Source organism: Chrysemys picta, chromosome 12, assembly GCF_011386835.1.
Source record: "Chrysemys picta bellii isolate R12L10 chromosome 12, ASM1138683v2, whole genome shotgun sequence".
Taxonomy (NCBI): Eukaryota; Metazoa; Chordata; order Testudines; family Emydidae; genus Chrysemys; species Chrysemys picta.
In genome coordinates, this window is record NC_088802.1 from 57,682,911 (window position 1) to 57,697,560 (window position 14,650).

The 14,650-nt window shown below is 45.3% G+C and overlaps 1 protein-coding gene across 12 annotated transcripts in view; it reads right to left on the bottom strand.

Moving 5' to 3' along the window:
- Nucleotides 1-14,650, bottom strand: part of CCDC57 (coiled-coil domain containing 57) — a 109,227-nt gene that overhangs the window by 82,414 nt on the left and 12,163 nt on the right. For all 12 annotated transcript variants that reach the window (XR_010591944.1, XM_042840885.2, XM_042840883.2 and 9 more), the window contains exon 3: nt 3,418-3,526. Coding sequence is in view for 11 of the 12 variants with exons in the window: in XM_042840885.2 (XP_042696819.1) it covers nt 3,418-3,526 (109 nt within the window). In the remaining variant the exon portion in view is untranslated. The remainder of the gene's footprint in view (nt 1-3,417; nt 3,527-14,650) is intronic.

Sequence of the window (14,650 nt, forward strand, 5' to 3'; positions counted from 1 at the left end):
GGAGGGCTTTAAACTAGGTTCACCGGGGGAAGGAGAGCAAAGCCCTGAGGTAAGTGGGGAAATGGGATGCCGGGAGGAAACACGAGCAGGAGAGTGCAAGAGGGGAGGACTCCTGTCTCAGACTGAGAAAGCGGGACAATCAGCGAGTTATCTTAAGGGCCTATACACAAATGCAAGAAGCCTGGGAAACAAGCAGGGAGAACTGGAAGTCCTGGCACAGTCAAGGAACTATGATGTCACTGGAATAACAGAGACTTGGTGGGATAACTCACATGACTGGAGTACTGTCATGGATGGATATAAAACTGTTCAGGAAGGACAGGCAGGGCAGAAAAGGTGGGGGAGTTGCATTGTATGTAAGAGAGGAGTATGACTGCTCAGAGCTCCGGTATGAAACTGCAGAAAAACCTGAGAGTCTTTGGATTAAGTTTAGAAGTGTGAGCAACAAAGGTGATGTTGTGGTGGGAGTCTGCTATAGACCACCAGACCAGGGGGATGAAGTGGATGAGGCTTTCTTCCGGTAACTAGCAGAAGTTACTAGATCACAGGCCCTGGTTTTCATGGGAGACTTTAATCACCCTGATATCTGCTGAGAGAGCAATACAGCGGTGCACAGACAATCCAGGAAGTTTTTGGAAAGTGTAGGGGACAATTTCCTGGTGCAAGTGCTGGAGGAACCAACTAGGGGCAGAGCTCTTCTAGACCTGCTGCTCACAAACTGGGAAGAATTAGTAGGAGAAGCAAAAGTGGATGGGAACCTGGGAGGCAGTGACCATGAGATGGTCGAGTTCAGGATCCTGACACAAGGAAGAAAGGAGAGCAGCAGAATACGGACCCTGGACTTCAGAAAAGCAGACTTCGACTCCCTCAGGGAACTGATGGGCAGGATCCCCTGGGAGAACAACATGAAGGGGGAAAGGAGTCCAGGAGAGCTGGCTGTATTTTACAGAATCCTTATTGAGGTTGCAGGAAAAAAACATCCCAATGTGTAGAAAGAACAGTAAATATGGCAGGCGACCAGCTTGGCTTAACAGTGAAATCCTTGCTGACCTTAAACACAAAAAAGAAGCTTACAAGAAGTGGAAGATTGGACAAATGACCAGGGAGGAGTATAAAAATATTGCTCAGGCATGCAGGAGTGAAATCAGGAAGGCCAAATCACACTTGGAGTTGCAGCTAGCAAGAAATGTTAAGTTCAGACTGCTGGAATTGATATGCAAACTAGACACAATCAACTCAGGATTGAATAAGGACTGGGAATGGCTGAGCCATTACAAACATTGAATCTATCTCCCCTTGTAAGTATTCTCACACTTCTTATCAAACTGTCTGTACTGGGCTATCTTGATTATCACTTCAAAAGTTTTTTTTCTCTTACTCAATTGGTCTCTCAGAGTTGGTAAGACAACTCCCACCTGTTCATGCTCTCTGTATGTGTGTATATATATCTCCTCAATATTTATTCCACTCTATATGCATCCGAAGAAGTGGGCTGTAGTCCACGAAAGCTTATGCTCTAATAAATTTGTTAGTCTCTAAGGTGCCACAAGTACTCCTGTTCTTTTTGAAGAAATGTTAAGAGTAACAAGAAGGGTTTCTTCAGGTATGTTAGCAACAAGAAGAAAGTCAAGGAAAATGTGGGCCTCTTACTGAATGAGGGAGGCAACCTAGTAACAGAGGATGTGGAAAAAGCTAATGTACTCAATGATTTTTTTTGCCTCTGTCTTCATGAACAAGGTCAGCTCCCAGACTGCTGCACTGGGCAGCTCAGTATGGGGAGAAGGTGACCAGGCCTCTGTGGAGAAAGAAGTGGTTCGGGACTATTTAGAAAAACTGGACGAGCACGAGTCCATGGGGCTAGATGCACTGCATCCAAGGGTGCTAAAGGAGTTGGGTTTGTGATTGCAGAGCCATTGGCCATTATCTTTGAAAACTCATGGCGATCGGGGGAGGTCCTGGATGACTGGAAAAAGGCTAATGTAGTGCCCATCTTTAAAAAAAGAGAAGGAGAAGGATCCAGGGAACTACAGGCCAGTCAGCCTCACCTCAGTCCCTTGAAAAATCATGGAGCAGGTCCTCAAGGAATCAATTCTGAAGCACTTAGAGGAGAGGAAAGTGATCAGAAACAGTCAGCATTGATTCACTAAGGGCAAGTCATGCCTGACTAACCTAATTGCCTTCTATGAGGAGATAACGGACTATGTGGATGAGGGGAAAGAAGTGGATGTGCTATTCCTTGACTTTAGCAAAGCTTTTGATAAGGTCTCCCACAGTATTCTTGCCACCAAGTTAAAGAAGTATGGGCTAGATGAATGGACTATAAGGTGGATAGAAAGCTGGCTAGATCGTCAGGCTCAACGGGTAGTGATCAACGGCTCCATGTCTAGTTGGCAGCCGGTTTCAAGTGGCGTGCCCCAGGGGTCGGTCCTGGGGGCCGGTTTTGTTCAATATCTTCATTAATGATCTGGAGGATGGCAGGGACTGCACTCTCAGCAGGTTTGCAGATGACACTAAACTGGGAGGAGTGGTAGATATGCTGGACGGTAGGGATAGGATACAGAGGGACCTAGACAAATGAGAGGATTGGACCAAAAGAAACCTGATGAGGTTCAACAAGGACAAGTGCAGAGTCCTGCACTTAGGATGGAAGAATCCCATGTTACAGACTAGGGACCGAATGGCTAGGCAGCAGTTCTGCAGAAAAAGACCTTGGGGTTACAGTGGACGAGAAGCTGGATATGAGTCAACAGTGTGCCCTTGTTGCCAAGAAGGCTAACGGCATTTTGGGCTGTATAAGTAGGGGCTTTGCCAGCAGATCGAGGGATGTGATCATTCCCCTCTATTCGACTCCTCATCTGGAGTGCTGTGTTCAGTTTTGGGCCCCACACTACAAGAAGGATGTGGAAAAATTGGAAAGAGTCCAGCGGAGGGCAACAAAAATGTTTAGTGGGCTGGAGCACATGACTTATGAGGAGAGGCTGAGGGAACTGGGATTGTTTAGTCTGCAGAAGAGAAGAATGAGGGGAGATTTGATAGCTGCTTTCAACTAACTGAAAGGGGGTTCCAAAGAAGATGGATCTAGACTGTTCTCAGTGGTACCAGATGACAGAACAAGGAGTAATGGTCTCAAGGGTGGTGAAACACTGGAATGGGTTATCTAGGGAGGTGGTGGACTCTCCTTCCTTAGAGGTTTTTAAAGGTCAGGCTTGACAAAGCCCTGGCTGGGATGATTTAGTTGGGAATTGGTCCTGCTTTGAGCAGGGGGTTGGACTAGATGACCTCCTGAGGTCCCTTCCAACCTATGATTCTATGATCTATAATGCATAATTCTCCCATAAGAATGGATGGACTGTAAAGTAGAAATTACATCTACTGTGGCTTGTTTAACACAAAGTTGTTTTCTATAGACTCCTGTACCTGTTTCTGCAAAGCAAGCTCTCCTTCCACTTCTTGGAGTTTTCTCTCCAACTGCTGTTTCAGCTTCTTATACTCCTCACAGTGATGGTCAATGTCAGAAACCTTAGAACTGTAACAACACCAAACAAATTTATATGAAATGTGGTCAATTATGAACTATTAATAGGTGCTTCTGAAAGGTTCTTCCAGGAACAATGCACTCAGAAATATAACTTGCAAAAATGTAATTTCTTAAACAAAAATGCATCTTAACTTTCCATTCACAACATACAATTACAAAATAATTGTTTTCATTCTCTTAGGGTATGTTTACACTACCCGCCGGATTGGCAGGCAGCGATTGATCCAGCGGGGATCGATTTATCGTCTAGTTTAGATGCGATAAATTGACTCCCGAGCACTCTCCCGTCAACTCCTCTACTCCACCGCCGTGAGAGGCACAGGCAGGGTCGACGGGGGAGCGGCAACAGTCGACTCACTGCAGTGAAGACACTGCAGTGAGTAGGTCTAAGTACGTCGACTTCAGCTACGTTATTCACGTAGCTGAAGTTGCATAACTTAGATCGATACCACCCCCAGTGTAGACCAGGTCTTACAAATAAGTAAATATTTAACAATTAATACATTTTCAGATCAGAAGGGACCCTTATAATCATCTAATTCAAACTCCTGCATAGGCTATAACTTCTGGTTGAGCTTCAGCATATTTTTTAGAAAGATGTCTAATCCAGGCTAGACTACACTACAAAGCCAGTACAGCTATACCAGCAAAGTCTCCTAGTTGAGATATCAGGGGGTAGCCGTGTTAGTCTGTATCTACAAAAACAACAAGTAGTCTGGTGGCACCTTAAAGACTAACAGATTTATTTGGGCATAAGCTTTTGTGAGTTAACCTTGAAGTGAGGTTTTAACTCACGAAAGCTTATGCCCAAATAAATCTGTTAGTCTTTAAGGTGCCACCAGACTCCTTGTTGTTTTCCTAGTTGAGATGCAGACTATACCAGCAAAAAGAAGTCTTTTGCCAGTATACTTAAACCACCTCCCTGAATGACATAAGCTATGCCATCAAAAGGACTCTTTTGCCAATATAAGCAGTATCTACATGGGGGGATTTACCAGCATAGCTATGTCAGTTAGGGGTGATTTTTCACACTTTCTGACAGACATAGCTAGGCTGATAAACTCTGTAGTGTAGACCTGGCCTAAAGAGTAAAAGACTTCAAGTGATGGAGACTCCAACACATCCCTTGTAAGTTGCCCAGTGATTAATTACCCTTATTGTTAGAAATCTGACTCGTTTCAAGTTTGAATTTGGCTAGCTTCAACTTCCAGACATTGGATCTCATTATGCCTTTGTCTGATAGGTTAAAGAGCCCTCTGGCATCAGATATCTTCTTCCTGTGTAGGTACTTATACAGCATGATCAACCATCTCTGAACTTTCTCTTTGATAAATGAGACAGGGCACGCTTGCACTGCACTGGTTCAGCAGCAGTTAATCCTACTCTGCGGGCAGAGGAGGCCATGCCCCCTTGGCCCTGCTGGGCATGCTTCAGCTGGAACCCAGGTATAAAAGGGAGCAGCTAAGCTCAGTCAGGGCTGATGGCTGAGGAGGGAGGATGCACATTGCAGGCTCCAGTCCAGGAGCTGCTGAAGCCTGAGACCGCTGAAGCCAGAGATGCAGAGACCCAGGCAGATACCCAGAGGCCTACAGACGCCCGAGTGAGGTCGGTGTCATCAGGAGCTACACACACCGAGGAACCCAGCGACCCCAGAGATGCCCAGACCACTGCTTCCAGAGATAGGGTAGGAAGTGGCCCAGGGGAGGACTAGCCATTGGGCCAAGTGATGTCAGTGTGTTTTGATTGGATCCCCACTAACTCAGTGGCAAATACTCTCACCACTGACAGGACCCTGGGCTGGGACCCAGTGGAGCAGAGGGAACTGGGTCCCAGCAGCCACCTGCCCCTAGGTGCCAGCCCTGTTCTCCCCATTGGCCATCAGACCACCTAGCCCCAAAAGAGAGGGCAGCTATATTGACTCCGGTTATTAGGCCACGCAACCCTGAGGGAGAGGACAGCCATACTGACTTTGGCCTCTAGGTTGCACCACCCCAAGGCTAAGGGTGGTTGAGTGGATTCAGCCGTGGGGCTGTAACGATCCTGACCCAAGACGGACGTGCTTGCCCCACAACAATAAGCTAAATAGATTGAGCTTCTTAAGTCTGCCCCTGAAAGGCAGCTTTCCAGATCTTACCTCATTCTGGTGGCTCTTTAATGAACCCCTTCTAATTCTTCAACATCCTTATTAAAGCACAGAAACCAGAACTGGACACATTGATGAGACCATTACTGTAATAATATCATAAACAGAAGAAATACTACCTCTTTGGTCCTATTCGATATTCCTCTAATTATGCATCCAAGGATTACATAAAACACTTAGCCATAGCATCACACTGGGGACTCATGTTCAGCTGGTCATTCACTAGAATCCCTAAGTGCTCTTCAGAGTCACTGCTTTCCAGGATACAGTTCCCCATGCAGTAACTATGACCTACATTCTTTGCTTCTACATGTATGACCTTGAATCTAGCTAAAACACATGGTTTTTGTTTGTGGCCAATTTATCAAGTGATCCAGGTGACTCCATATAAGTTACCTGTTCTCACCATTATTTACCACTCCACCAATTTTTCTGTCATCTGAAAACATTACAGCAATTATTTTAGATTTTCTTCCAGGTGGTTTTTGGATATTTCAGTTTTGTTCCTCATCCACCTCCTTTTTCTGATTTGGTGGTCTATAGTAGACCCCTATCATGATGTTGTGACATTCCCCTGGTGTTATGCAGACAGGTGATCTGCTAGGTCACTCCAATCCTTAACTCCGGGAGCCAGCCTTACCCTGCTCTGCTGTGAGAAGCCCCACTCCTGGACTGTTCACGCACAGCCTCTGGCATGTAAGCTGCTCCATAGATTGTGCAACCGAATTACACTAGCCAATATCTCTGGTCCCAGACACAACTCTTGAAACCTCCATCTTGCAGTGCCCAGTTATGCCCGCTGGACACTGCAAACTTATATGAGTTCGTCAATTTAACAAAGAAATTTATATGTACCACGCTTGTTATCCCAAGGGGAGTCTCTGACATGCTTCAAACCAAATGCTCTGCTTCAGGTAGAATAAACAAATTTATTAACTACAAAAGATAGATTTTAAGTGATTATAAGTCAAAGCATAACAAGTCAGATTTGGTCAAATTAAATAAAAGCAAAACACATTCTAAGCTGATCCTAACACTTTCAGTGCCCTTACAAACTTAGATGCTTCTCACCACTGGCAGGCTGGCTGCCCTTCAGCCACGCTCTCCTCTTTGACCAGTTCTTCAGTCGCTTGATGGTGGTGTCTGTAGATGTAGGTGGAAGCGAGAGAGAGCATGGCAAACTTCTCTCACTTTTATCATGTCCTTTCTTCCCTCTTGGCTTTGCCCCCACCCTTCAAAGTCAGGTGAGCATTACCCCATCGTAGTCCCAAACTGACCAAGGGAAGGGGGGGTGACTCATTCGAGAGTCCAACAGCTCCTTTGTTGCGGTCTAGGCCAGTGTCCTTTGTTCCTGTGAGGCTGGGCTGGGTTTGTCCCATACATGCCCTGATGAGGTGTGAACTGTCCCTCTGCTCCTAGAGAGTTTTGCCTGGGCTTGTTTTAAGCCATGAGGACACATTTTCAGCCTCATAACTATATACATGAAATTACAACCTATAACATTACTATAACAACAATGCTCAGTGCATCATGAGCCTTCAGAAGACACCTGACATGACAAATTTTACATTGGATACCACACAATCATAAGGATGAATATGGGGGTGCAGGGTGTTCCCTGAGGTACAGAGTCACAGATGTCACTCCTATTTTTCTCCCTTTTATCTTTACCAGGGACTTTCAACTGGTGGGCCTCTCACCTCTTTCTGGACCTCATAAAAAGTGTATATACACCTCTACCCCAATATAACGCGACCCGATATAACATGAATTCGGATATAACGTGGTAAAGCAGTGCTCCGGGGAGGGTGGGGGGCCGTGACAGATTTGCAGCCTTAGTCATAATTTAGCTTATGTACTAATACTTCCAGAGGTGAATGAGGAACAAACAGAACTATGCAAAACCCAAGACTTGGTAGTAATGGGAGACGTTAACTACCCAGACATCTGTTGAAAAAGTAATACAGCAAAACACAACATTTCCAATAAATTCTTGGAATGCACAGGGGACCAGGAGCGTACTTCCCTTAGAGTAACTTCAGTTCTTCAACATGTTTTGTCCCTTTGGTGGTCCATCATTGGATGTGTGCATGCCCATGTGTGCTCCCCACCAGAGAATGCAAAGCATCCACGGTCCCAAACCTGAGCAGAACAGCACCTTGAGCCTCCAAACAAGGACATGTAAGGTGGTGCGGATCCGCTGCCACTCAATTTCTTCTCAACCACGAAGCAGAATCTCCACAGCCAAGGGGGAGGAGAGGGAGAGATGGAGCACCCAGAGGGACAAAACATTTAGAAGAACTCAAGTCATTGTATGGTAAGTAACCTCTCCTTCTTTGAGTATATGTCCTTATGGGTGCTCTAGCACAGGATACTCCCAAGCAGTAACTAAGAGTGAGTGCTGAGGAGGCAAGTCTAAGACAGTTCAAAGGACTGCGTTGTCAAAGGTAGTATCATCTCTGGAAGCAGGTAAGATGGTGTAATGCTTGGCAAAGATATGAAGAGATGACCAGGTTGCACTCCTACAGATTTCTATTATAACATCTTTCAGTAGCATTATAGATGTGGACTCAGTCTGAGTGGAATGTACTGTTACTGTACCGAGGCCACATCCCAATGGATTCATAACACCCTTGGTATTGAAACGATTTAGAGTGCTGAGACATCTGGGACCTACTAAACCATATCTTTGTTGCACAAATGTAAATTCTCAGAGGCCATAATGTTGCCCTCAAGTCCCACAGGGTGTGGAAGGAGGAGTCTGTCATCACTGAAGGGCTTGGGCCGTTCAATCATATTCTGCACCTCTCTCAGGAGACCATAAGACTGGAACCAGGATGTTCTCCATATAACCACAGTTGTGGCTAAGAATCTAGGAGCTGTGTCTGGTGCATGTAAGGCAGCCTGGAGGCAGGTTTTAACTATCAACTATCTTCCAAAATGAGGACTTGAAATTATTTCTTCTGGTCCTGTGGCAGATGTTCAATAAAATGTGTGAACTTGGAAAACGTGTTAAATATTTTGCCAACAGGAGTTGGTAGGTTGCCATCTGAAACTGGAGAGCTGCCAAGGAGTAGCTTTTTTGTATCCAGGAGGGCTAAACATATAGACTCCATAACATAGGGAAAGGGTCTGGAGCAGGTCTGTCAATTTCCTTCATTAGCCACATCCACCACCAGGGAACTGGGAGTGGGGTGGAAAAAGAAATGCTCTATTCCCTTGCCAGGAATATAGTACTTTTTATCCACCCATTTATAGGTGGGTTGGATAGTGCTAGGTGTTTGCCAGACTTTATCAAACCTGCGTACCTCTGATATGGATTGGAAACATGGACGCTGCTTAAACAAGACACCAGGAAGCTGGAGGCATTTCATATGCGTAAGAGATGGTTTGACTTTATCAGTAATAGGGATGTATCTTTGAGAATTGGCCTCAAGAATTTAAGTCATCATTGGCCACTACTAGCTAGCCCTTTTTGGGCACATTGCTTGCCTCAGAGACAAAGTCTGTGCACATAGAGCCCTGAAGATGGGACTTCAGGTCAGGAGGGGAACAGGCTGGCAGAAGTTACACAGTCACCCCACGATTAACCTGGCTGCACGAGATCACTAATAACCCCAAGGAGCATTTAGACATCTGGAATAAAGCCATACAGTGTGGTCATGGACACTCGGCATAACAGACCTCTGCTGTCTAAGAATATTGTTATTGTTGGCCAGAGGGTGCGAATAGGCAGTAACAGAGCCTCATTGATTAGGAGGGCTAATTTCCTCTTACAGGTGATATTCAGAATGTGTTGAGACTCCTGTTTCTCTTCTAATGGGATGTGGAGGGATTCTGCCAGACATTTCATGAGGACTTGGGAGGCCTGAAGGTTATCAGCATAAGAGGGCGGAGGGGCCACTATCGCCTCATCAGGGGATAGTGAGGACTTTGATGACAAGACTGAGTTTCCTCCATTTGTCACTCCTGCTGTTCTTCATGCCTCCTGGTGCCAAAGGGCCATAGGGTACCAGAGGACAATCATGTGGTACCAAAGACTGGTCAGTCAGTACTCAGCATGATGCAGTACCAGCAGGTATATGGGTCTTTTTCTGGCAGGTACCCTACAAAATTGTTCACCAAAGTTACCCCAGGGATTCTAGTAAGCCTACTGAATAAGCAGATAATGGAACAGTCCCCACAGATACTCATAACCCCTGAATTTAGGGCATCTGGTGGGATCTGGAAGTTCAGGAATAGTGGCTCAGAAGGGTGTGATGGTATGGTGCTGAAAAAGAGCCTTGTGCTAAGACATCAGTCTGAAGAAATATCCTCCCCTCGGCTGAAAGGGGGAACATCAAATACAGGTGTCAGTACCAGAGACAGAAGGTCCTACTGGTGTTCAATCCAGGAGGATTGCAGTTGAAGGTGTCTGAGCGGTACTGGGGAAGGGGTTGTCAGAAGTCCATAACAGGTGAGACTGCAGTTCTTCTGGTATGAAGAGGTCATCTTGGGGAAAAAAATCTGGAGGGTGTTGGAGAGCTATGGTATCCAGAAGTCTGAGTCAGTACCAGAGCCTGGAAAAGGCATTAGTGCAGAGATGAGGAGCATGGCACTTTGGAGGACAGGATTAGAATTCAAAACAACCTTGACAAATTGGAGAATTGGTCTGAATTCAACAAGATGAAATTTAATAAAGATAAGTGCCAAGCAGTTCACTTAGGAAGGAAAAAATCAAATGCACAATGACAAAATGGAGAATAATGAGCTCGGTGGTAGTACTGCAGAAAAGAATTGGGAGGTTATAATTGATCACAACTTGAACATGAGTCAACCATGTGATGCATCTGAGAAAAAGGCTAATATTCTAGCCATATGTACAACACAGAAGGTAACTGTTCCGCTCTACTCAGCACTGGAGAAGCCTCAGCTGGAGAACTGTGCCCAGTTCTGGACACCAAAGTTTAAGAAAGATGTGGACAAGTTGGAGAGAGTCCAGAAGAGAGCAATAAAAATTATAAGAGGTTTAGAAAATCTGAACTATAAGGAAAGGTTAAAAAAAACTGGGCATGTTTAGTCTTGAGAAAAGAAGATTGAGCGGGAACCTTATAGCAGTCTTCAAATATGTTAAGGGCTTTTATAAGAAGGACTGTGCGCAATTATTCTTCATGTCCACTGAAGGTAGGACAAGAATTAATGGGTTTAATCTGCAACAAGGGATATTTAGGTTAGATATTAAGAAAATCTTTCTAACTATAAGGACAGTTAAGCTATGGAATAGGGGTTTCCACAGGACACTGTGGAATCCCATCATTGGAGATTTTAAAGGACAGGATGGTCAAACACCTGTCAGGGATAGTGTAGGTGTACTTGGTCCTGCCTCAGCACAGTGGGCTGCACTTGATGACTTCTCAAGGTCCCTACCAGCCATACATTTCTATGATTGTATTATTTAGCAGCAACAAATACAGAGCATCATTAATTGAATTATGAAGGGAGCTTAGCTCTGTCTTTTTTGCCAAAAGATATCATGTTGATAAGAAGTCAGCAATATACACGAATCTAATTTTAACTATACTTAATCATGTATAAATTTATGCATATACGTCTGGAGATCATCTTTATAATGGCTTTTACAGAAAAGCAAACCTTTTTTGCTGTGAGTTCCCCCTACAGCAAACATTTCTCTAACATTCTTCTGCAGTGTTACCTGCTGGTAGGGACATCCTTATGCACAGGTGACTGAAGACTAGGCTATGAAAAAACAGAGGTACTATTTGTACCCTCCCACACACACCAAAAAAAGGAGTCAAGGTGATAATACAGAAGATTGGCAGTAGCAGGCTTCAAGGAAACTTGTCCTGGCGCAACCTCTTCGGGCAGCAGGATCTATAATATATCACTAAACTAGTTAGAAACTTAAATCACAAAGCTTAAAACTGTCTCAAAGTCTTAAAAATAAGTACATTCCGACATGTAATAGTGTCTCCTTCTCCATCTCCTCCACCCAGCAAACAAGTCTGTTGCTAGTTAAGTGAGGGTCTAGCTCAGTGTGCATTTTTCTCTCTTTTCATTACAGAAAATGACTCTGTTATAGCTAAGGCTACGATTTGGTCACGGAGGTTGCAGAAGTCATGGAATCCATGACTTCGGCAGACCTCCATGACTTCAGCACGTAGCGGCTGGGAGCTGCTGGCAACCCCCACCTCCTCTGGTGGCCGGGAGCTTTGGGATACCCCTGCCGCCTGGAATGGCGGGGTCCCCCACAGCTCCCCAGTCGCCACAGTTACGGGGGTGCCCCACAGCTCCCCAGCTCCCAGGCAGCTCCTCAGCTGGCCGTGGCAGGGGAATCCCCCACAGCTCCTCAGTCCCCATGGGTGCCGGGGACCCCCGGAGCTCCCTAATCCCTATGGACGGTGGGGGGAATCCCCCGGCAGTTCCCCAGCCACCACAGGTACGGGGGTCCCCCACAGCTCCCAGGCAGTTCCTCAGCTGGCGGCGGCAAAATCCCCCACAGCTCCCCAGTCCCCATGGATGGTGGGGACACCCATAGCTCCCTAATCCCCGCAGACAGTGGGGGGAATCCCCCCACAGCTCCCCAGACACCATGGGGGGAATCCCCTGGCAGCTCCCCAGACACCGTGGGTGCTGTGAATCCCCGGAGACCCCCAGCTGCCATGGGGGGGGGGGGGGAGGGAGGCGGCAGCTCCCCAGCCACCAAGGGCGGGGGGAGGCACAGCTCCCCAGACTCCACGGGTGCTGGGGACCCCCGGAGCTCCCCAGCCACCACGGGTGTGGGGGGAATCCCCCAGAGCTCTCCAGCCCCCAGAGGCAACCCCCACAGCTCCCAGCCACAGGCCGCAGCACCCAGTCACAGCAGGGCAGGATGCTGGACTCTCCTCCCTCCACCTATGTGTCATGGACATTTTTAGTAAAAGTCAGGGACAGGTCACGGCTTCTGTGAATTTTTGTTACTTGCCCGTGACCTGTGCATGACTTTTACTAAAAATGTCCATGACAAAAATCATAGCCTTAGTTATAGCAAAGCCAAGTTAGTTGCTCTAGTGTTCCTTATATGATCTACTGAAAAACAGTTTTGAATGGCTCATCCTTCTTCCCCGTTACTTAAGCAACATGAAGAGCATAGGTCCCCCCTTCTTTAACCCATTAAATCAAACTCCAATATCGAGTCATTACTGTCTTTTATTTCATTTAACTTGCCAATATCCAACTGCGGGCTGTTGGTCCAAGATCATAGGTACGATTTATCCCTATAGAAATTATCTAAAAATGCAACAATTCTATACAAAACTATAAATCAGCTATCCAGTTATAGGCATCTATCCAAGACCAATTGTGGGACTGTATGATAGACTGCTGGAAACCAAAAGCTGAGCCAGCACTCTGATCACTTAAACACCAATTAATTCTTCCAAACTCAAGGATGGACCTGACTGTGCCCAATTAGCAGATTAGAATGGGCTGAGGAGGACTAAAGAGCTAATTAGCCCATTACCACAAAGGATAGAAGGTGGTACTGGAAGGAAGTGCTGAAGAGAGAGGCAAGCTAATTGAGCCAGAACCAAGAAGGATCTCTCAGTGAACAGCTTTATTCCCTCTCCTGGGCAGAGGGCTGAGGAGAAACCTGATGCTGTAAATGAGGTGGTGAATGGACCAACAAGGTCATTGGAAAAACCATGTACATAAACTACCCGGTAGTATTTAACAATGGAAGGTGTCCGAATAGTCTGTGTAGACAGAGCAGAAGACAGGGGCAGGGTCTCACTCTGTCACAAACAATCTTACTCCAAGTTTATAAGCCACAGAACAGGCACAGTTGTCTATCATTACTTATTAAAATTTTCTCTTAATGCAAGAAAATCACAGACTCAAGTGACATTTTTAAAGTTAATAAGTTTGGTCAGCATTATTATTACTAAAGGCCACATTTTTAAGCAGAGCCAAGTCCTTGGAAGATCCTTGATCTTTTGCACTGGAAACCAAGAACCAAGTGCAGTCAGACACTACTATTTATAAGTCAAAAACATGGCAACTTGCCATTTGAACTGGCTACTTGTTCCATTACTTCAACAAGCACTTCTCATATTCAAATCTCGCACTAAGCTAGACAAATTCAGATTCACAAAAACAATAAAGACCTTCAATATCCACCTAGATACTGTTGAGAAAAGTCAGTTATGGTGATCTAGTGTTGGAGTGATTGCATGAGTTTGTTCAAAATAGTGATGGTTTTTATGAAAATTTTCTTTTAAATCTAGTTTTAAGTAAAATTTAGTTAAAGATTTTGGTTCTTAAAGCATATTTTATCATTGTGTACGTTTCACATATGTTTCATGCATCAAAGAGTACTTTTAACTATTTTAACATTTAACTATTTTAGTTATTTCTATCTTCAGCAGACAAATAAACATCAGTCAATAAATTTACTGAGAAGCTGTGGGAAGTTTTCTTGTCTGGAGTCTCTTACTACTCTCTAATTGTCTCAATATTAGAGAAACATTCCAAGCAAATTAGACTAATTAAAGGACTTTGATTACTGGAGGCTTTTCTCTGTCCTCTTAGATTTTGATAAGTTAAGACCATAAGTTACTGGGGTAGGCAATGGTCCATCTAGCCCAATATTCTGTCTTCCAGCAGTGGCCAGTATTGGACCATCAGCAAGTTCGTGGACGATAGTAAGCTGGGGGAAGAGGTAGATATGCAGGGTAGTGATAGGGTCCAGAGTGACCTAGACAAATTGGAGGATTGGGCCAAAAGAAATCTGATGAGGTTCAAAAAGGACAAATGCAGAGTCTCAGGACGGAAGAATCCCATGCACTGCTACGTGGCAGTTCTGCAGAAAAGGACCTGGGGATTACAGTGGATGAGAAGTTGGATATGAGTCAACAGTGTGCTCTGGTTGCCAAGAAGGCTAACGGCATATTGGGCTGCATTAGTAGTAGCATTGCCAGCAGATCGAGGGAAGT